Source organism: Mycotypha africana (genome assembly GCF_025528875.1).
Source record: "Mycotypha africana strain NRRL 2978 chromosome Unknown BDF20scaffold_4, whole genome shotgun sequence".
In the NCBI taxonomy this organism is placed as follows: Eukaryota; Fungi; Mucoromycota; class Mucoromycetes; order Mucorales; family Mycotyphaceae; genus Mycotypha; species Mycotypha africana.
Genome location: NW_026515728.1, coordinates 1,172,667 through 1,195,239, shown reverse-complemented (window position 1 = coordinate 1,195,239; position 22,573 = coordinate 1,172,667). Strand labels below are relative to the sequence as shown.

Genomic DNA, 22,573 nt, shown 5'->3' with positions numbered 1-22,573 from the left:
ACCCGATGTTTGGTGTAACAAAGGCACTCCCGAATTATGCATGAGGCATGTAGAAAGCATATCAAAGAGAATCGAAGCCGTTATTAAGGCTAAAGGGGGTTGGACGAAGTACTAGTTTGCATAGTTTCTCTTTTATAGCTAATAAACGGGATAAAAATTTAATGAAATTTGGCATGTCTCAGCTTTATTGGTCTACCACCATAATAAAAGTCAATGTTATTATAGAAAGCTGGAAAGATGGTTTTTTCATGTATGTAAGCGTTTTACTAGATTAGTATAGAGATTACTCTCATTATGAGCAGAAGAAGTACAAATTATGCAGAATTCCAAAAACATATTTATTCCTCTTTTTTTATTGAATTTATCAAAAATGAGTTACATCCAAATTCTACTCTCTTGCACGCTATGCGAGAACGATAAATCATTCAAACGCCCACCAAATTTACGGAAACACTATGAAGATCACCATAATAGTGAGAAAATGCAGCTTTTTATTCACTTAAATTTTTTGAATAAACCAAGTATACAAATTTATTCACCATATTTATTACAATTAGTTATAATATACAATGTGGAGTATAAGATTGGTGTTCAGAGATATTTACCCCAGTAATTGACATTTCCAATGATTAAAAAGATTCACGAACTTATTATTCTATTAATGTAGTGGCATGGTGGAAATAAACCCGGAGTCAATGGAAGAAGTAAATGAAAGTTGCTTACTTGTCCAAAACGTGTGTTTTAATATTTTTTTGAATAGGACAAATATGAAACAAAATTTGGCTGTCCAGGATGTTACGATCTCTTCAAAGATTTACCTTCTTTAAGTTCTCACATTTCAATCAAACATGGTATTTTTTTTTTTTTTTTTTTTCTGCAGAGATTTATTTTAACATACTTCATCATTTAGGTTTGACACCAGATGATGAGTCAACTTTCGACGAAGCACTTATTAATTATCAAAGTCAGGTTGAAATATCTTTGCCAGTTGAAGCAGTGACCGCAGAACCTACAGCAAAAATTCCATTAGAGAATGCTGTGAATTTATTGTATCCTGAAGATAATCTATCAAACAGTCAGATACTTCGAAATGTTATTTCAGCGTTAAAACTATCACCGTTTGATATGGATGTTGATTTTAAAGATGGATTCAGACAAAAAATCACAGCCCTTACTACAGCAGATGTTGAAGACATAGAGCATAGAGAAGTAAAAAAAATTAAATTATCTGCACCGTATGACAAGCCTTCTTCATCAGCAATATGCATTCATGTTAATAACCCATCTTCAACCTCAGCATGCAATGAAATCATCAAAAATAGCCCATATAGGCAACTACTCGCATTCGATAATTATACAATGTTGGATGAAAAACACCTGGAGCTTTTGAATGCACACTGGAGGAAGCGGCCATGGATGTACATGATGGTGGGACGTTTGTTAGCTAGTTCGATTTTAGTAGATGGCAGCTACGCGCTTCTTCTTACTGGCGTAGAATCATATTGTAGATATTCAAGCATTGATGCACATGTTGAAAAAGTTCCGCATCAATCATCACTTCCTGATCTTATGTCACAATACCCAAACAAGTTAAAGATTACCAAGATTCTATTTGATAATTCTGAAAAATTAGTCATTGGCTCAAACACTTGCAACATTTTGGCCATTTCAAGTATTCGAATAGACGATGCCAAAATTGCCCCTGAGGTCGGTGCATCAACAAAAAAATTCAGCCCATCAACAAATACTCGCATTTTTTTATCAACTACGTCAATAAAAAAGGCCATGGAGCTCTTTAATGCTAGTAGTGATCGGCTACTCTCCTTGGGTGCAGACCCTCTAACACACATCAGGCAATTACGTTCTAAGTTCAATCAAGAAAGTACATATTCCCTTGCCAGAGTATTTGGGGAATTTACCCAAAATTTAACAGTGCAGCCATTCACAATCTATACTCTCAACAACTCAGTTCATAAAGCTGAAACTGATGTTATTTTAGGCAGTAGAATGTTGGAGCTCATCGCTCACACAATTCATGAGGATCCTGATGCCAAGCTTGCGAAGAAAGATGTTATCACTGTACTGCATAAAACAACATCACAACAAAAGCAGACAAAAGTCCGAAAGGACATTCAAAAAATCTTAGATCTTTTTGAAGAGAACAAGGAAATTGACATCATTGGAAACACCTCTCTTTGTACGTTTCTTAGATCTGTCGCAGACATCACCACAGACGGTCTAAAAAAAGCCAACCAAGAAATCATATCAAATATTTGGAACAAATTTCGCGGTAGTATTTGACACTGTTTCTTGTTTTTAATAAAAATAAAAGTTTCCAAGAATTTATTTTGCGGTATTTGACGACGTGTTAAGTGTAAGTAGCACGTAAAATTAATACTAAAAGTTTAAAACTTTAAATGAATCAAAGTTAGAAACTCTTGAGAAGAAAAATATCTGTAATATTGCATAATTCAACTTTAAATGTAATTCATCTGCCTTCGAATTTAATAAACTCAAATGAACTAATCTGTATTAATACTACAAAAGCCCTCGCTACGATAAATTAATTAGGTGCTGTTGGTATTTATTCCGTGGTTTTGACCATCACCATTCTTACTTTTTTAAGCCCAAATAATCAATGCAAAGATAGGGTTTGGTTCAGCCACATTCAAACTAACTAAGAAATAATCGAAGCATAGACGCTCAAATCAAATTTGTACACGAAATCTTTAATGGTTTCACTCGCTCCCTGGCGAAGATCATGCTATATTTAGCCAACCTACCATCCATGCGAGAACTTAATTAGATTTTACAAGCTAACTTCTTCTTCCAGCTTGGTCTCTGCCCGCTGATACTTTACTGCAGATGCTTCTTTCATTGATCACTCAGGCGTCTACATTTATTTGTATGCCCAGCTTGTCCGCTCTCCAATTTGGCAGCAGTCGTGTATCCTTACCCACGATCACCTTCCCGATGCTGCATCACTGATTTCTGTACATAACTTCTTCATCTACAGCAATGCCACCCCATCAACGCTAAAATTACACTTCTCATTCCCATCCTACCATTTATTGATCTTCCTATGTGGCACCCTATGAGTAAAACCGAGCGTAACCAATGTATCCAATGGTGACTGGGCCGGATTTCAAAAGAGCAGCAAACTTATTGTCTACGATACTCGTCATCGATCCCCACGAAATCTCGCCCGACTATATTTTGTTTCAAAATGGACCGTCGCCTCTGTCTCTTGACTTCCCTTCTTGACCATTAATCGCTTACCCTTAAGTGCCTTCCAACGCGTTCCCTTCCCAGCGCGCTCAAACATGGTATTACCATTAGCCCGCTCTCTGTCATGCCTTTTTTAAATAGATTCTCTCCAACATAATCAGAGAGCCTCCTTCTCCACCGTTTTTGGGGGCAATTTAGACACTGTAAAGCTTAGATATCTCGTGTCCATTAGGTTCCAAAAATCATCGTATTGATGTTGTATTAATCTTTGGGTTCGTGGTTTTTTTCTACAAAACACATAATAGACCATTATCTTTACTAACAGTATGCAGTTCGGTTTTTGTTACCATTTCCATATTTGATGTAAGAACTCGAGTTATTTAAGAAAGCAATCAACTCCCAGTTAAAGTGTTGGCTGTTCTCCGGATAGTAGTAATATGTATGCGGTAATAACCCAATATCAAGTTTTTTATTGCTCCCATGACACAAGGAATGTAATAAAGGGTAGATCTTACTTCAAATTCTGATTATAAATATCAATTTTGTATTTTTTATGTGTCGTTAGTTGAGCAGATACAATAACCTCAGTTAGCATTCTGATGCAAATTCGCATGTCTACTGCGAAACCTTAGTATATCACAACATCTTTGTAAGGAATCAGCACCTGATTTATGCAGGACACACGAACTTGCCATATCAGCATAATACTGATCAGAGCATCCAAGTCTGTTTTTTCTATCTTATCTGTTACTACTCTGCCTTTTAATCTGTTCTTATTGAACCACTACCTTTTTTTTTATTTTCCTATCATTACTATTCTGTATAATAAAAGTCATTTCGTCTATCCTAGTTGCGAGTTTATTCAAAGCTGTAATAACAGCAAATCTGTCATTTGATCGATTGACTTTTTTGCCTTTCAACTTACAACCAACAGGTCCAGAACCCATCCAATATCTTTTCAATCTTATTACGACGAGAATGTAGGATAAAGGAGCCATAAAGCTTGACTTTGCCTTTAATCTTTGTAAATTACCGGCTCGCTATGGTCCAGTTACCAGTCTAGATAAGTCTATCATTTAGTTGTTTACTGCTGGACCTTTATAACGCGTACGTATACAACACACAGCCTCATTCAGTAAACATCCCTATTACTCGCTTATCTTTGATTAATTCTTGCCCTGCTTCAATGTAGTTTGTCAAGCAATTTCCACGGATTTTGTCACAAAAGCCTCTATGGGTGGGCTTTTTTTCCTATTTTACACCTGATACTACATTAGGGTGCGCAAGAACGAATAGATTGCACAAAAGTGGGAGTTTACGATATAGCATTTGTATTTTTCAACCTGCTTTTGTGGGAAATCTTCTGTGAACAACAAACAACTGTGTGAGAAAAGACATGACTAAAAGAGCTTCGGCTGAAGTTTTTTGACCTTTAAAAACTCTCAAGGTCTAGTCGACTATACAAAGACAGACATAACAGTATCAATAGTTTGTGATCCAATGACATACATAGTACAATTGCCCAAAACCCAACATACCATTCTGTCAGTACCAGAACCACATGTACTACTGATTACCATTAACCGACCCAAACAATTAAATGCCTTGAATCCAGCTGCAAATTGGGAATTGCACCATCTCATCAATTGGGCAGAAGAAGAGGAGAGCATTTGGTGCCTTGTTGTAAGATGAACAGACAAAGTGGATGTCTACTGAGATTTCTGATCGTTGCGGTTAACAGAAATACATACACATACATTTCGTACATTGTAGATCACTGGTGTTGGTGACAAAGCCTTCTGCACAGGCATGGATTTAGTGAATGCGCATCAAGAACGTGAGAGCGATCCAAACAATTCTCTTGGTGAGTCCACTTTACCACCCTCCGGTTTCGGTGGTATTAGCAATCGTCGGCGGAGCAGAAAACCGATTATTGCTGCTGTCAACGGATATGCTTTGGGTGGAGGCATGGAAATGGTTGTTGCATGTAATATTGTCGTCGCTAGTGAGCATGCTCAATTTGGTCTACCGGAAGTGAGAAGAGGTGTAGTTATCGCCGCAGGAGGATTAGCTCGTTTGGCACGCTCTGTGAGTTACCAAGTGGCTTCGGAATTAGTTTTAACTGGGCGCTTTTTGAAGGCACAAGAAGCAAAACAGTTAGGTTTAGTGAATGAAGTGGTGCCTGGTAAAGAGCCAAAGGATGTCGTCGATGTAGCGCTCTCGTATGCAAAACAAATAACAGCAAAGTAATTAAATTTTATACGAAAACGGAGGGAAGGCGTAGAGTGATAATGTAAAGTAGAAATTTTGCTAACTGCCTTGAATTTTGATAACCATGTTAAAGCTCACCAGACGCTGTTTTCTTGACCAAACAAGGTTTGTTATTAGCATTGGAAAGAGCTAGTATGACAGACGCCACGGAAGAATGGATGCGGTCTCCTGAAGCAGATGCATGGAGATTAGGTGATAATTTATCTGAAGGCTTAATGGCTTTTGCTCAAAGAAGAAAACCTCGATGGAAAAGTGTTACTACAGCAACAAGAAGCCATGATAAAAGTAAATTGTGATTCATGGTACAAATAGGATAATATAACGATTGCATTCTTGAAATACAATAAACTAGCGCTACAAGGAACATAAAAATGTAGCTGTTATTTGCATAAAGGCACCAGCATTGCTGCATGTATGATGATGTTAAACACCATTGCTGTTGGCGAGGACAATATAATCAAAGCAATAGAAACAGCGGAGCTGTAGAGATCTATTTGTTCCGTTATATCTATCTGACTCGACAGTGTTCATTAACCATTTAGCGACACATTCTATTTTGATAATTGAACATTAGCAGAAAAGTTTGCTGCTGTATTTGAATGCAAGTGCTGTAAGTGAGTTTAAGGTCTTATATCTCGCACCAGTCTTTTATACAGTGGGTTAGCTGTTCTTGAAGAGCCACTGATAGTTAGACCGCACGCTTATGAAAGTGTATGGTGTTGTGAGGACTGATGGGAAGAAATTGTATGCCTTCCATTTGAACGGCAAATTATGATTTCATTTACGAAATGGAAAATCTCTATGAACTGTACCTTCTGCATACCTTTATATTCGTCTCACGAATTCTAGGGTTCTCCAGTTCAGTACGCTCGGTTTTGTAGGATACATGCTCGAGTTATCGAGCATTCCAGCAATAAATAGATTGTTAGCTATAGGCACACTACAAGTATAAGTCATTAATAAAGCTACAACAAGCGATTTACATTATAAAGCACGACAAAACAGCAGCCATGGTGTGCGCCGATTTTAACAGTGGAGTGAAAAATAAAGAATCTCACTAGAGGACATTAAACGTAAAAACTTAACGAAATCAAACCACCGTCTTTATTTCTCTTTCAAAAACAAAACTTTAAAGAAAAACAAAAGAAAACTAAAATTACTGCTATTCTTAAAGAGTTATACTGTTTGCTGTCTACGAAATGAGTGTATCAAAATCTATAGCTGATGCTGGTGTATTATGGTCAGATATACTCAGGGAGTAAAAGAGTAAGCCTTCCCTTCAGAGGGATAATTACTCGTCCATCCCAGAGCGACTTGATTTGTAATGTGTTATCCTGACAGATACAGGATGGCCATGCAGCTATATCTATAATTCAATATTTATTGGCCATCAGTTGTGTATCTCAGATATTGTGAGGATGATTATAGATGTTAGCGAGGGAAAAGATATCTATGCGTGGTATTCTTGACAGCATAGACAGAGTGATTGAGTCTTTTCTTTCCAACCATACTTCAGGAAGCAGCACCGTGATCTATCATATTCTGGTTGTTGAATCAATCTATCTCACGAGTACAGATACCAATCCTGCTATATATCTAAACGTCATATAGCCCACAGATAATCTACGTAAAATATATTTTATAGAGGTAAACTGTTCGGTTCTTATGTGAGAGCTACCTTGCATAAGAACTTTCTTGATTCATAGTATTCTCTTGTTTTATCTTTCTTTATTATACATTTGATAAAAGGCTCAAATGTATGCAATTGAACACATCGCTTACCCAACGGAAACGATGATAGGAGGAGTGCTCATGTCTGAGATCAAAGTTTGATCTTAACATTTCGTTAGACGTTGTGAGTGACAATTGGTTATGTAAAATATTACCGTCGTGCCTCAGAACGACACATACATTCTTTCCTAAGTGTACATACTTAAAAGCGACAGCTATAAATAAGCTTATCACTAATTCACTGAACAAATGCCCAAGAGCCAACCATGTACAATCAATATCAGAAAATAATAGGCAATAATGCAGTAGTCGAAAGGATAGTTGATAGTATTGACAGTTCGCCAGGAATTTGGAAAATACATTCAATAGACAGTAATTTGTCAAACCTCAAGAGACAGAGCCAACATGCCTTTACCGTCGCGTAATGTTGGAAAGTAAACGACACAACTAACCTGATAGCTACTGAATAGCGAGAGCTTGGGTAATATAAATTGTACCTGCTAGTGCAGAAGGATGGATACTAAGTATTAAAAAGAAAGTTACAAGTCTATCGTACAGTTTTTTCAAAGCTTACCAACATTTGAATGGCTCATGAAATGCAATAAAAATTGCTTTTGATTCCTTTGTGCGTCCTTTTATCGGCCATTTTATTTTTCGGGCTAATATTTTGTGTGAACTTGTTATTACGTCCGCCAAAAGTATGCCTTCAACTGTAGCGATATTATATCATGAACTTTTCGATTCAAGCGATGACTAGATTCATGCTTTCCTGATTACTTTGTAACAGTAAATACTGAATTCAGTATTAAAACCAATTATGACTAAAAAATACATAACATGGAATCGAAACGACGAAAAACAATGTGGGGGCAAAGACCGTTTAGAAAACATGAGACAAATTAAAATTAGAACTATAAACTCAATATTAGAGTGAATATGATGAAGTGCAGTTTCTGCAATTATAAACAGGCAGTCATGTACCAAGGTCGTCATGCATTTCGACAACAGATAGTAACGCTATCCAGTATTGCATATCCACTTTGAATACTATTGTTTGTATCCGTATACTCTTAAGCAATTCTTCATGTATCGAGTCGTTTAAAGAGCATTCCTCGCCTTTTTGATCGAAGAGAAGAGCAAATAGTAAGAATGACCACTATTTCACCAAAGCTTTGATTCACAAATATACCAACAAAAAAAAAAAAAAAGTACTTTTTTTTTGGATATTTTTAATCTCTGCGGCCCTTCTCACATGGTATATATTTGGTGCCCTAGTTTATGCGAGATCATGTAACATACTTTATAACATCGGGTCGTTAAAGCTATCTCGTCTTTTATGTTCGTCGTAGTATAATGAGAATGTGCGAAATGCTGAGTGGCGCTTGAAATGGTACTAAATGCCAGTAGAGGAAGAAAGGGGAGTAGCAAGACCAGTGATCGTAGCTGCGTTGGTTGATAATGGTGATGGTTGATTCAAATGAGATTTTTGGATAAGTTTCTTGAAATCATGCTGCTGTTCAGGACTATTAGGAGGAGACACTCTTATGGGTGTCGACTGAACTTGTTGAATATACTGAAGTCGAGGAGAAGACGAAGACTGATGTTGTTTATTATTATCTTTTATATCATACAAGGTCATAATATTGCCATGATCGCCGACTCTATATGATACTGAATAAGGATCAATCCAGAGCACAAGATCACGAGGTAAATGAGTGTGAATCAAGTTAAAAGAGCAGTTTGCTTTATTACATGCTTTACACAGTAGTTGTCGAACGGAAGGAGTGTTAGCTTTAAATAGAAAGTCGTTTAGTCTATTGCTTCAATAGCTGGTTACAGTACCTTCAACGAGGATAGGATCAGCTCCATTAAAATTGGATATAGCCCTAAAACCATTTCCTCTGTTAGGTTGTCGCGGATCCCAATGGTTACTGAACCTTTCCAAGAGTACCGTAACCAATTGTTTTTTGAAACAGAAGACTGTATTTGAATCAACTTTTGATTGTAACAATCGTCCTAAAAAATCGACTGCTTGACAGATCTCAATTTGCATAATGCTTAGTATGTACAAACACTGTATTCAAGCTTATGATTGTGAGTTTCAATAAAAAAAGGGAAAGCAGATAATGAACTGTTCGTAGAAGGACTAATTTTAAGCTAATAATTACTGTTTACCGTAAAGGTAAGAAAGAAGAAAAAATTACCACACCGCATTTTCCAGACTGGGAAGTGAAGTTTTCATTTCGGAAGCTGAAAGAACATAAAGGATGCCAAAAAAAGTTATGCAGAAAAGGGGCTAAAATAATTCTCCGAATAAGCATTTATTGCTCTAAGTTAGAATTTCATTGTCTTCTTTTTTAAAAACGATGCTGTGAAATCCCCCAAATGTTAGATGAGTTTTATTTTTTTAGCTACAGTCAATGACATGATAGCGAAAATAACTAAACTAAAAACGATCCAAAAGAAATAGATGAGATTGTCGTAATCTTTACCCGGTACTTTCACATTCATTCCTAAAGATACAATTCAACTGTTAACAATGCATGTTGTGCAACAGTACTATTTCAGTGAACATACCCCATAAACCGGTGACCAAATTCATCGGTAATAGAACAGTTGCAAATATCGTTAATCGACCAATAACATGATTCGTAGAGTTTGAAGTTTGTGTCAATTCGATTGAAATACGTGCCAGATAGTTTGATTCTGACCTTGATAGTACAGTCTCGTAATGACTGAGATTTTGTAGCATTGTCAATATATGATCTTGCACATCTCCTAAATAGAGGACTACATCTGGATAAATTTTCTTTTCGTCATTAATGGCAACGTCTGCTCTTTCGTTATGGACGGGCACTTTCTCATCAATAGCGGTGGGTGATTGATGTTGGCTGCTCGTACTGGGTGATGTAAAAATAGTTGAAGCAGCCGTGCTTATAGTGCTCGATAATACTCCATTTGCATTATCATCCGATATACGTTTGATCAAGCCTCTCACTACTTCTATTTTTGTACCTAATAATCGAACCATTTGAATGACCTTTTTTCGACAGGTTCCAATCCTTAGAATCATATCAGACTGATCTGTTTTATACAGTAATACCAGGTCGTCGATAGCGTCTACTTCAGATTCTATTTGCTGTACTAGAGGTGCAAAACTATCTGTGATCTCGTCCATAACAGCATAGTTGATCCAATCAGGTATAATTTCAATATAGTTCTCCAATTGCTTTACTCGCTGTTGAACTTGGTATATATGAGGTACGTTACCGAAATGAAAAGTTAATATGTACTTTTGTGTTATTATGTTGTAAAATGTCACTGGCTGTAGTAATTGTTGATTCTGTTGATGATGATAAATAAAGGCTCTGTAACAGACAAATATATAATGTCGAAACACATCACATTTCTCTCTAATTTCGCGCGACATGATATCTTCTGTTGTCAAAGGATGTATGTTGAAGACTTTACTCAGTAACTTCATTTCTTCATGGGATGGCGATGTGATATCTATCCAATAGCTGTCCTTGATCAATAAATCTTGCAGATTCAAACTGTCAGTACAGAGACCTAAGAAAGAGGGACTCGAAACAAACCCTATATCCAAATGATAATAATGAAAGCGATCACGTTCGTTTGATGCGTTATAGTTGCTTGTTATTGTGCTGATAGAATCGTTCGTTGTAGTGCCCATGTTCGGTTGCTGCTGCTCTTTCATTAGCTGTATTCCCTTTTGGAAGTGCTGTTTATTGCTTGGTATCGGTGTATTCATTGTTGTGAATAATAAAGTTCCATTGTTTGTGCCTTGTTTAAAAAGGTCAATCTGATTTAAATCTATGATATTTCTATCTTTTTGTTGTTGACTAGTCCCATCCCGTTGACCAGCGAAAACCTCCTGCTGCTGTTTAGCTATATCGGTAGTAGATGTTCTTTTCAATGGAAAGCATATATCTTGCTCCACGTCGTTCATCTGACTATGTTGGCTGATAACTGAAGAGTTTCTGTAAACAATTTGATCATTGTTGTTCATGTTGACGTACGAATCCATGATAGAAAACCTCTGAAGAGGAGAGAGAGAGTGAATATTCTTTTGAAAGAATAAAGGGCCACATTTGCAGTTTTGACTTTAAGGAGAAGCATCTTTATCATAAATCACACAAAAAAAAAGGGATTAATATTTTTGGCTGTTTACAAATCAAGCAATCAATATGATTGCGTGGAAGAGGCTTGACTGATTAAACTGCCGAATACATTAGCATTTGCAGTTAGAACATGAATTACTGCTGCAGAACAAACTAAGGGGTATTGTTTGCTTTTTTTTTTGGGGTTTTTTTTTTTTTTTTTTTTGCTTACAAGGCTTTCCCCACTGTATACATTGTCAAACCATCCTTTTAATGCGGATCCTTTGAGGGAAATGTTTCTCAATTAATGCCCTTCTTTTTGGATTTCCAACAAACCAGCGATTGACACTTGACTCCAGCCAATGAACGGGACCCACACGCAAGTTTTTATTACAAAGCGGATAATGATTCGGATTCTAAAGTGAACAACATTAAATCTTATCTGCTGTGCGTTTTTCAAATTCGCTTTTTTTCTTGAAATAAAAGGGCAAAATAGTGCATTTCCATTTTTGTTTCCTTTTTCTTTTTCTTCATTACAACCCTTTCTATAATATTGAACATGGTCAAGAAATCCTTCTTGTTTGGTGCTATTGCTACTACTCTTACTGCATTGACTCAAACTGTCTTTGCTGATGTTGATAGCAATGTCATTTCCTTGACCGAAAAGAACTTTGATTCAAAGGTTCTTGGTGAAGATTTGATGTTGGTCGAATTCTATGCTCCTTGGTGTGGTCATTGTAAAGCACTTGGTAAAGTATTAAAAACATCAATTGAAAGACAATTTCAGCAAGCATTTATTGAAGAAAATGGCGTTATGTCCTTGTTTTTTACTGATTGATTTACTGACGTGTACGTGTTCGAACTCAATATGTATGCTATAGCTCCTGAATACGAAATTGCTGCCACACAGTTGAAAGAAACATTACCTCTCGCCAAGGTAGATTGTACTGAAAATCAAGACGTTTGTTCCAAGTATGGTGTCCGTGGTTATCCTACTCTTAAGGTCTTCAGAAAGGGCGAAACTTCTGATTATAAGGGCTCACGCAAGGCCGATGGTATCGTCTCTTATATGAAAAAGTAAGTAGTTATTTTGCTGATGTAACTCGGTAGTTCTGTTTGTATTATACATATGCGTGTGTGTGTGTATGTGCGTGTGTGTGTATGATGTGGGAACTATATTGTACGGCGATTGGTTACGTTTTCAAAAAGGAGTGATATAAAATGTTCAAAAAGTATTTCACAAAAGAAAGCTTTGCTGCGGATCATTGAAACGAACGAGAAAAGGGATTGGAGAAGACTACTCAATCAAATACAACAGCAGAAACTTCCAATTGCAATAGGGTTCTACTTCAATATAATGCGTTCCCGATTTATTTACACCATTATTTTTTCCTTTTTGATCAAATTAGGCAAGCTCTTCCTGCTATTTCACAATTGGATGCCTCGAACTTGACTGATTTCACAACTTCAGATCGTATTGTAGTCATTGGCTACACTAGCGACGAAGCTTCTAAGCAAGCCATCACTGAAGTTGCTGAAAAGCTACGTGATGATTACGTCTTTGGTCTTGTTACTGATGAAGCTTTGGCAAAAGAAAACAAGGCCGAATTCCCATCGATTGTTCTCTACAAGCAATTTGATGAAGGCCGTAACGACTTGAATAAGGATATTACTGCCGAGTCTATTCAATCGTTCATCAAAGCCAACTCTGTTCCTCTCTTTGATGGCATCGACGCTTCCACCTTCCCCACTTATGTTGAATCTGGCTTACCTTTGGCTTTTGCATTCTACGAAAACGACGAACAAAAGGCCCTTTTGGACTCTATTGTTACTCCTTTGGCCAAGGACTACAAGGGTAAGGTCAATTTTGTCTCTATTGATGCAACCAAGTTTGGCGGTCATGCCAAGATCCTTGGTTTGCAAGAAGGTCAATATCCTGCTTTTGCCATTCAACACCTCACCTCTGGTGCCAAATATCCTCTTCGTGATGTAAAGTCTCTCACTGCTGATAATTTGAAGGAATTCTTAAAGGAATACAACAGTGGTAATATGAAGGCCTACTTGCGTTCTGCTGTAGCTCCTGAACAAAACGACGGCCCTGTCAAGGTCGTTGTTGCTAATGAATTCAAGGATATTGTCTTGGATGACAAGAAGGATGTCTTTTTGGAAGTGTATGCTCCTTGGTGTGGTCACTGCAAGCGTCTAGCTCCCACTTGGGAACAATTAGGTCAAGCTGTCGCTGAACAAGATAGCAATATTGTTATCGCCAAGATGGATGGTACCGAAAACGATATTCCCGAAGAGGCTGGTTTCGAACTTGAAGGCTTCCCTACTTTGAAATTCTTCAAGGCTGGTACAAACGAAGTTGTCGATTATGATGGCGATCGTTCTATGGAAGATCTTGTCGACTTTATTAGTAAAAACAGTGCAAAGAACACAAAGATCGTCATCAAAGAGGATGAGGGAGCTAAGGAGGGTGATAAAGCGTCGAACGATCATGACGAATTGTAAATTGCATAAATAATCATAAACTTGTATAACTTTTGAATCGCTGTATTCCCGTATATCATCATAATAATTTTTTTTTTGTTCTTCTCTGCTATACATAAAAATAAACTATTACCTCGCTTGAGTGCTTTTAACAATACGTGTGCTATACAGGGTAGTTACACGTCTACATCTTAATAGTTACAGCTTTTTTATTATATATGATTATGTTTCACTTGGAGATGAACACGAAGAAAGAACTGTCCATAGTCCACATTGATAAGATTCTGATGCATATGCTACTTAATTCTTTTTGCTAGTGGTATTATGATGTTTCTTGGAGGTTTTACTCTTCTTTACGGTTTTGCTCTTCTTTTTGCTGCTCGAATGAGACGTAATTTTGTTGTCGTGAGAATCTTGCTTGGGTAGTGAATGGCATCGAACATATTCTTTAGAGACAGGAATACCTTCGCCACGCGTAGGGTAGCCAATGCAAACAGCAGAAGATCTGTAAATATCGTCGTCCTTATTTGAGCTGGAAGGCTTGGTAGTAGTGTGCGTCTTTTTGGTAGTAGTGTGCTTCTTTTTAGTCGTGGTTTGATGCTTCGTTTTAACAGAAGCATGCTTTTTACTCGTATGACGAACGCTAGTATGGTGTTTTGCGGACTCTTTCGTCTTACTGGCAGTTTCCACACTATGCTTTTTCTTGGTACTGACATCATTCGCCTTTCGAATGGTTATATATCCTATAGTACCACATTAGGTGGGGAGAAGAATTCTAGTTTTAGAGCCCAGACGGCTTCCAAGGGGATCGTACTCAACCTACCGGCAAAAGAAAGGTCCTTAGCACTTGGACCAGCTTCAATGACATATTTTTTAGGCTTGAGGTCTTTGGGTATCTTCCATGAATAGCTACCAGAAGAACCATTGACACGATCAGCAATCAAGCCATTGATGACCAGAGCTTGAGATGGACCAGAAGCATATTGAAGACGAATCTTCTTTGCAGCTTTAGGGTCATTTACTTTCCTAAAGCAAAGGTTATCAGTACGACATGAATAAATACAACCAGAAGTGTCCATTGCTGTAGTCAAGGATACCATTTAATATGAACTGTTGATCCGGTTTCCCAGACTTGATTCGGCTCTGGTTCGGTTAAAGTAACTGAACTAGCCCAGACAGCTACAGCTGATAAAAGCACACTAGCCGTATACAAAAATAAAAACTTCATCTTGTTTTCTCTATCCTAAAAGAGGGGAAGGGGGGGGGGAGAAGGAAAGGAATGGGAGTGATGAAGAATGTTTGCTCTTTTTCTCTTTTGGAAAAGAACAAGAAGAAAAAGGATGATGAAGGTACTGGTAATGGTTCATAATGCTTATATCTAGTAACTGGTGTTTTACAAATAATGGGTAGAGTGCGCCTTTGTTTTACATCAACTAATAAAAAGCAATATACTTAGTGACACGTTTCGAGCAAAATTTAGCTTTGATTTGTATAAAAAACGGTTGGAGTCGATCCTTTTTTTTTGTTTTCAAATCGTTAGGGTGTTACAAATGGCCAGTCATTTTCGAAAGGATCATTAAATAAGAGATATTGTAAAATGAGCATCAATGATTAAAAAGTATCCTTAATAGTATTTTGTGTGCCAACATCTTTAGAAGAGATAGATATTGCAGCACGTCCCTTTCCGCTATTCTTTTTTTCTTGGTATTTCGATCAGAAAGCACCATGCTCTTATCCTTGCTACGACCACGATTCCTTCTTACGCCGCTATGGCTATGTTACACTATTCAAACCTGTTGCGCCAATAAGTGTGATTGTGATTCTTCAGATTTATCATGCCTGAAAGATTGTGGTAACTAAAAAAAAGTTTCCATTGAAAAAAAGTGACTAGTGGAGAGAATTCAACAACTAAGAGCAAGCATGTGTATGGTTACCTTTAATAGTGAGATTTGCAAAAACCTGTGTTCTGGAATATTGCAGTGTTGATGAAACCGAGGAAGGTGACGGTGAGAGTTGTTTTTTAGAATGCCTTTCAGCTCATTGGCCTGTTTCCTTCGATGTCAGTAGTGAGAGAAACAGTGATATGATCATAGACGTACAAGACATTGAAAACGAATTTATGCAAACAGATGAAGACAATGATAAGGACGAACATATGGACGAAAATGAGAAGACTATTGTGGGCGACAATCATTACGATGGAAACAAAAGCAAAGACGTAGACGAGCATGAAGATGAAGACGATAATGACGAGGAAGAAGGAAGAGAATATATCGATATTGCACTGTCAAATACAGAAGAGGAGATAGTGCGAGAGGGAAAAGAAAAAGAAGAGCATACACCAACAAATTTTTATAGCAGACAGGACCCATATCCTCGAATGACTATGGACGTCAAAGAAAGCACCTACCGAACAACCATAAAAACCACCCAAACTGTCAGTACATCAGTAAAAATGGTTACAGGTGAATGAGAAAAGCTGTGATTTACCTTTTACAAAAAGCTCTTTGAAACATGGATGCCTTACAAATATCATATTCTTATATTTGTGTTCTGCTTGAAGCTCATATTACTAAAACTAGCTATATAACTGTAAAACCGACAGATGTATCCAACGCGGAGATGAATAGGGATAATCAAACGAATGAAGAAGAATCTCAGAAAAGGCAAAACGCCGGTTCATCTAGCTCTCTTTATTTTCAACCTACGATGGCGTATCTTGCGATAGCTTTCTTATTAGGGCTATTCTTGTAAAGGGGCCTGTCTGGTTTCTCATAATAGTGCATATTCAGCTTTCAAAAAGGGAAAGCACGGTCGTTTAATTGTCCGAATAAATCTGATGTGTATTACAATGAATTGATTTACGGGCAAGAACCATAAGCGATTTACATTTTTTAATCAAAGGAGCTCGATGTGCATTATCACAATAAAGAAGCTCTTCATTCTATCGTTACAAATTCATATTTTTGTTTTGGAAGAGCTATATATATATAAAAACATTTCTGTTTCTCGAATCTTCTATCAAACAGATATATAAATATAATAAATCAGCAAATATTCGTATAGTTTCTGTCGCGTCCAGTTCTCGTATGCCTCTATCATCTCTACATAACCTTACTTTCTCGCATGCTTATACTATGGTCAGGCCTTCAAAATCAATAAGCACAAGAGTGAACGTAGCGGAGAAGAAGCTAAGGAGTGTTGGCGGCACAGAACATGCACTCATAAATCAACGTCCACTAGACTTCACGTAGTAAAAATCTTTTTATTTTCTGTAAAGAATAATAAAGTCGTGGAATTCAAAGTCAAGAGGATCGACATAGAATTGGAATAGCAAAATAAATACATCCCCAAAGAGAAGCTGGAATGAGAAGAAAGAATAAGAAACAAAAAGAATAGAGATATTTTCAAAACGTATAGACAAAGTTTTGATAGAACGGAAGCAAACGTTATTTGCTGTAGATTGAAAGCTCCGTCATCAAAAAAGACGCACAACGTCTTTGTTACAATCCTATCTTTTTTCCATAAAGGAGCGAAAGAGGATGAGTCTCTTTCATCGCATTTGACTACGAACACTATCCTAACGTCCAGCCATGCATGTCTATCAGTTATGTTAACAAAAAGAGAAACGTATCATCTCGATTAGATTGATTTTCTTGAGAATCAAAAACGATGTATTATTGTTAACACAATGAGCTTAAACAGAAAAAGCTTTTTCTCGATAATTTTTGGAAAAAGATTTGCGAGCGTTGAGCATGTAGTGTAACAGTCAAGCACGTCTCAACTACTCTTAATATAGATAGTCAATATAAAAAAGACAAGCTACAGTCAATGAGTACGTATGTACATGAGCGACAGCTGGATATGCCAATGGTAAATAGCATCTGTAACGATGCAAAACAATCGTGATAATTAGAGCACGAAAATATGGACATAAAGCTATTCAAAAGATTGTTTAAACACAAGCAAAACTACGTCCTTTCTTGATTGTGTGGAATTGTTATTACCGACCAAATACGCAGCTCCAACTTTTTTGCAGTTTGAGGGAAACCCCTATTGAGGAGCAAGTCATTTTCTTTTTCCTGCTTTGCCTTACGAAAAGAAATTGATAATCCTGAACAACCGATTGGTTACGTATATGCTTCATAACAATCTAGGGTTCATTTATAAATAACGGAGGCAGAAAGGAGGAGAAAAAGGGAAACATTCAAAGCTGGATATAGGCAGATACTCATAATGGTTTTTAAAAGGTTTACAATAATAAGGTACTCTGTGGTGAGAACGCTTATATACAAATGCCTGGTTACAGAGGGGCAAGACGAGAGCAAAGAACTTAGGAGACAATGAGTTGGATGGGATTTCAATGGTCCAGCTTGAAGAAAGTTGCATTATTCCTGTATCCAATTTGAGCAGACTAAGCTTTTCTTTTCTTTCAACATCGACAGAACGTCTTTGCTGTAGGATTTATACATGTAGAGAAAGAAAAAGTAAGTAAAAAGAGATTCTTTCCGTATAATTGGAGATGATTAAGGAGAACACTCTAAAAACGTGACTGTGTAGGTATGTGCCTATGTGCACTGGAAGCCATCAGTAGTAAGGCTCCACACCAACATATCAAATGATCTGTATAAGCTAGGAGAGGAAGAGAGAGGAAGGAGCAGACAGAAAGAGAGAGAGTGAAAGAGAGTAGAAAGGAAAAGTCATATGTATGTAATCTAATCAAGAGATATATATTGTATTGCAGATTGCAGAAACTGAAACTGTATCGTTGCGAAGAAAGATCAGATGTTCCTTGAAGCAGATGGCTCTCTCCCTCCTTTGCAGATTATAGAAAATCAATTGCAAGTGTGTGCATGCAAGAGAACAAAGAAATTGTAATTACACATTACAGGTATACTCCTTTGTTATTTTCTATTTAATTCTCTTTGCAAACAATGAATTGTTTAGTAGAATAATAATCTTAGAGGCTGATAAAGCTAAAAGTAGTGATTGAAAGGGCCTAAAATCAAGTAATGTGAAGTTGCCTGTTTTAGATTGAAACGGCCAGCTTTTTAAAGAGAGGACAGGCTTTCATATTGTTAATGAAAATGAAACAAAGCGGGAATCGATCGCACGAACAATAAAACTTGAAATTCCAATAAAAACGATTTGCATCTGTTTTAAAATCGTGTTCTTTGGTTCTCATGGGGAGCGGGGAGAGGGAGGGGGGACTGTGGGGACAGCTTGAATCAAAACCCAAAGGCCAAAGAGCGCGCGTTTGCGTGTGCTTTAGCAATAAGAAGTTTTGTATGACCTTAGTTTCGTTTTTGGAGTTGTTCATCATCCATATCTTACTGTGTAACAACATTGTACCATTAGGATGAGTGTAGTAGACGGGTTTTCGATCTCAACATACTTCGTTGTCCACATTTGTACAATACCGTTTCGCAATATAATTTTTATACGTATATGGACTGATTTGGCCATATGACTCTTAGTGTTTGGAATACCAGTATGGTGAATGCAAAGTTACGTTTCCAAGAAACAGGTATGCATTGCACACCTAAAAGACTTTTTTTTTCCTAATAAAAACTTGTGCTGGAGATTCTCTTTTCCTCCTTCTTCTGTCATTACATGAACAATTGAATTCATATCGCGTCTGATGATGCAAATGCTGTCCTGGCGTCACTTCTATAGCCGGTGGAACATAACAATTCGCGTAAAGAAGCCTTTCCAAATTAAAGGTCAATTACTCTTTATAGAAAGCCTTTGCTTCATTTCATGTATCTGTCATGTCCTTTTTTTTTGCTTTACTAAACTTCCCCTAAATGTAAGAACAATCAATTACTAACTGCTACTATCACTATAGTTTGTCTTTCTCAATTGGTAAACTTGTAATGGAAGTAACTATAAAATAATTTTTATTATAAGTATGCTCCCCTTTGTCCCCTTACCAACTTGCACTTTAAATAGCATTCAATTCATTTGTACTCATCTCCTTTCTTGAAATCTATTAACTAATTATTATTATGAAGACGATGTATACGTGGCTATATAATGTATATAAATAATTCAAGGAGTGTTCTCTCGATAAGACTGTTGTCTGTTACTAAGCATTTTGATGATTTCGTTACAAAAAAGATCATGGGCAGGATGGTTGCACTAAAATAGCTTAAAAGCGAAATGGATACAGAAAAATTAACTCGAAAAAACGCGTTTTGAACTTTTCAGTTATTGTTATTCTCATCTCTGCCCCACCGCTTCTCCCTTCGAAGACATGAAAAAAAAGATTGATCGACATGGAAAAAAGAGGACGTTTTACACGATCAACCGAAGCAACACACATATTTCTGATGACTGCTGAACTGATGATGATGATCGATGAACCACATCCCCTTCCTGATTTACATCTAGACACGCATTCCAGTATTGGTAGTTCTACACGTATACATGGAGTGTCATCTATATCCAAATTTAAATCCATACATTTGAAGCAAACTATTTTGTGTTTGTGTACTGTTTCAACATAAAAAAAAGCTTATTTTTTTAACTTTTTTGCGTTCTTTACCCGACAGAAGCAACCCCTTTTTTTACTACATGTATATAATAAAGATATTAAGGGGGCTTATGTAGGACGGAAAAGAAGGGGTAGAGGCAGCATTGAAATAAGCTACATGAGCTTATAAAGAGACTGAGGGAACGGAAGGGGAAGGGAAAGCTTATTCCAAAAAAGCTTTTTCTTTTCAATATAAAAACATATCAGTCTTCTAACCTTTCTTTTTTGTTCTGAGAAACACTCTGACTTTATCTTCATCAACATGCTTCATTCTACCTACTCTTCTTCTTCCTATCCTATGGCTGCTTCTGCTCCTGTTGCTGCTGCAAAAACTACTACAGCCACTTCTACACCTTTTTCACCTCTATATCTTGTCACTGCTATGCCTTCCACGACACAATCAAAAGTATTATTCAATCCATACCAGCAACCACCGTTTGTGGAGTTGAAGCCTTCGCAAATTCAGCTCAGCATGTTCAACAAGCCATCTTCCAGCCTTTATTCAGCGAAACTACTACCATTTCATGCTGGCGTGTCTACTCCCACTATCAGCACTCTCAGTAATTCATATTCCTCGCCTACAAGCTCTACTTTATCTGATATGTCTTACTCTTCCGCATCCATTTATCCCAACGATACTTTGTTGACTCAAAGTTTCGTTCCTTCCCCAACCGAAACGGTAGTTAGTTTTGAATTCTTTGCTCCCCCTTCTTTTCCTATGGATTCCTCTGCTGAAGCTGGTATTGTCACAGTCACTCCTCCTTCTGTTGCTCAACAACAAGTAGAAACATGTCAGCCACATTCTCAACCTCATCCAACTTATCATCCTTATCAACAACAACAACAACAACAGCAGCAGCGGCAACTTGATGTTTTTTCCTTATCTTCTCTCTCACCATCACCTGTTCTCGGCAATTCATCGCCTTCCTCCACCTCTACGTTTACTTCTTTGTGCTCAACGCCTTCAGGCTCCCCAAAACGCACAATGTCTATTCATAGCTTTCATCATTCTTTAAAAAAGAAGCATGATACGTCCAAAAGTTTTTCAGTCACGACGAACAATAGCTACAACAACAACAACAACAAGAAGGTTCAAAAGCCAAAGCCGTTTGGATGTCCTATCTGTCATCGTCCATTTGCTCGTAAACATGATTTACAACGACATATTCGCGTCCATACCGGAGACAAACCCTATGCTTGTCTTTGTTGTAAAAAAGCCTTTGCGCGCACGGATGCTTTAAAAAGACATTTACGTGTAGAAGAAGAGTGCCAAAAGAGTCATGAAATGCAAGTACACCGTTTCCAACAACGACAGCAGCAGCGACTACAACTACAACAACAGCAACAACAACAGCAACCATCTTTTTTTTTCAATACACATCATCTCCATCCTTATCATCCTCGTTTTTATTATGGTGACAGCAATACAGATCGTAGAGATAATAGCGATGGTGGTAAGAATACTGATCATGCACGTTATCATCCATATCCATTTTGAAAACACTCCATTCTTCTTTCCTGTACATATACATTTTAACACTTCATATACAGTATATTTTGGAATTAGTAAACAGAAAAAAAAAAGCCCTCAAAAACAAAAAAGAACCAACATCCGATTGGTATTACACATTGCATATTATAATTTATTTCTTAACTACTATATACCTTTACTTATATCAATTATTACTCGCTCATTGCGCTTAACCTTGACTAAAAAAAAAAAAAGAAAAGATACATAAACCTTTAGACAGAATTGTCATTCTCTCCTTTCACTCGTACGACATCCTTCTTTCCTGCATCCTTATGACACTTAAAGTAATATGACACTCTGTATCCTCTCTTTGTCTCCCTCTCTCTCATACTTTCTTTGCTGTAATCACTATGTAAAAAGATATGCTTTTCGTACCTTTCACCTTTTGCTCCTTCCTTCACAATGATTGTATATGTATTTATTAGAGGAAAAAAACGATAAAATAAAAACTTATAAGAAAAACAGAAAATGCAAATGAAGGTCTGTGATCAGACCATAGTTCATTTTGATGACATACTATATTATTATGTAAATAGAAAAATGATCGAGTACATGCCTTAAAAGAATAGCCTTTCCTTCTGTTTGGCTGCTGAAAAGGTCTCTTAGCTCCATCTCAAGAATATCACATGTCATATTTAGACGATGACTGTCTGTGTGTTAAAAAAC

General features: G+C 37.0%; 8 protein-coding genes across 8 annotated transcripts; 5 read left to right on the top strand and 3 right to left on the bottom strand.

The window, feature by feature from the left end:
• Positions 1-671: 671 nt before the first annotated feature.
• On the top strand, positions 672-2,301 carry BDF20DRAFT_834710 (uncharacterized protein; the record flags this gene model as incomplete). Its single annotated transcript, XM_053078762.1, has 3 exons — positions 672-704; positions 761-851; positions 911-2,301. 3 exons carry the CDS (start codon positions 672-674, stop codon positions 2,299-2,301), a joined length of 1,515 nt encoding a protein of 504 aa, XP_052937281.1.
• A 2,427-nt stretch (positions 2,302-4,728) lies between these two features.
• On the top strand, positions 4,729-6,380 carry BDF20DRAFT_834709 (ClpP/crotonase-like domain-containing protein; the record flags this gene model as incomplete). The annotated part of the gene is made up of 5 exons (XM_053078761.1): positions 4,729-4,911; positions 5,002-5,474; positions 5,573-5,784; positions 6,074-6,109; positions 6,349-6,380. The coding sequence occupies 5 exons, from the start codon at positions 4,729-4,731 to the stop codon at positions 6,378-6,380; spliced, it is 936 nt and encodes a 311-aa protein (XP_052937280.1).
• Positions 6,381-8,623: 2,243 nt separating this feature from the next.
• On the bottom strand, positions 8,624-9,283 carry BDF20DRAFT_818469 (uncharacterized protein; the record flags this gene model as incomplete). Its single annotated transcript, XM_053077368.1, has 2 exons — positions 8,624-8,985; positions 9,073-9,283. 2 exons carry the CDS (start codon positions 9,281-9,283, stop codon positions 8,624-8,626), a joined length of 573 nt encoding a protein of 190 aa, XP_052937279.1.
• A 326-nt stretch (positions 9,284-9,609) lies between these two features.
• On the bottom strand, positions 9,610-11,325 carry BDF20DRAFT_864691 (uncharacterized protein). The gene is made up of 2 exons (XM_053080750.1): positions 9,808-11,325; positions 9,610-9,743 (listed from the first exon to the last, which is right to left on the bottom strand). The coding sequence occupies exons 1-2, from the start codon at positions 11,276-11,278 to the stop codon at positions 9,619-9,621; spliced, it is 1,596 nt and encodes a 531-aa protein (XP_052937278.1). The 5' UTR covers positions 11,279-11,325; the 3' UTR covers positions 9,610-9,618.
• A 585-nt stretch (positions 11,326-11,910) lies between these two features.
• BDF20DRAFT_818328 (thioredoxin-like protein) lies at positions 11,911-13,862 on the top strand (the record flags this gene model as incomplete). The annotated part of the gene is made up of 3 exons (XM_053077353.1): positions 11,911-12,100; positions 12,233-12,428; positions 12,761-13,862. 3 exons carry the CDS (start codon positions 11,911-11,913, stop codon positions 13,860-13,862), a joined length of 1,488 nt encoding a protein of 495 aa, XP_052937277.1.
• A 722-nt stretch (positions 13,863-14,584) lies between these two features.
• Positions 14,585-15,069, bottom strand: BDF20DRAFT_818033 (uncharacterized protein; the record flags this gene model as incomplete). The annotated part of the gene is made up of 2 exons (XM_053077312.1): positions 14,585-14,867; positions 14,939-15,069. 2 exons carry the CDS (start codon positions 15,067-15,069, stop codon positions 14,585-14,587), a joined length of 414 nt encoding a protein of 137 aa, XP_052937276.1.
• A 497-nt stretch (positions 15,070-15,566) lies between these two features.
• BDF20DRAFT_834705 (uncharacterized protein) lies at positions 15,567-16,595 on the top strand (the record flags this gene model as incomplete). Its single annotated transcript, XM_053078760.1, has 3 exons — positions 15,567-15,693; positions 15,785-16,306; positions 16,447-16,595. 3 exons carry the CDS (start codon positions 15,567-15,569, stop codon positions 16,593-16,595), a joined length of 798 nt encoding a protein of 265 aa, XP_052937275.1.
• A 4,865-nt stretch (positions 16,596-21,460) lies between these two features.
• BDF20DRAFT_788024 (uncharacterized protein) lies at positions 21,461-21,634 on the top strand (the record flags this gene model as incomplete). Its single annotated transcript, XM_053076143.1, has 1 exon — positions 21,461-21,634. A coding segment is annotated over one exon (174 nt), but the record flags the coding sequence as incomplete, so codon positions are not given.
• Between the last annotated feature and the right edge of the window lie 939 nt (positions 21,635-22,573).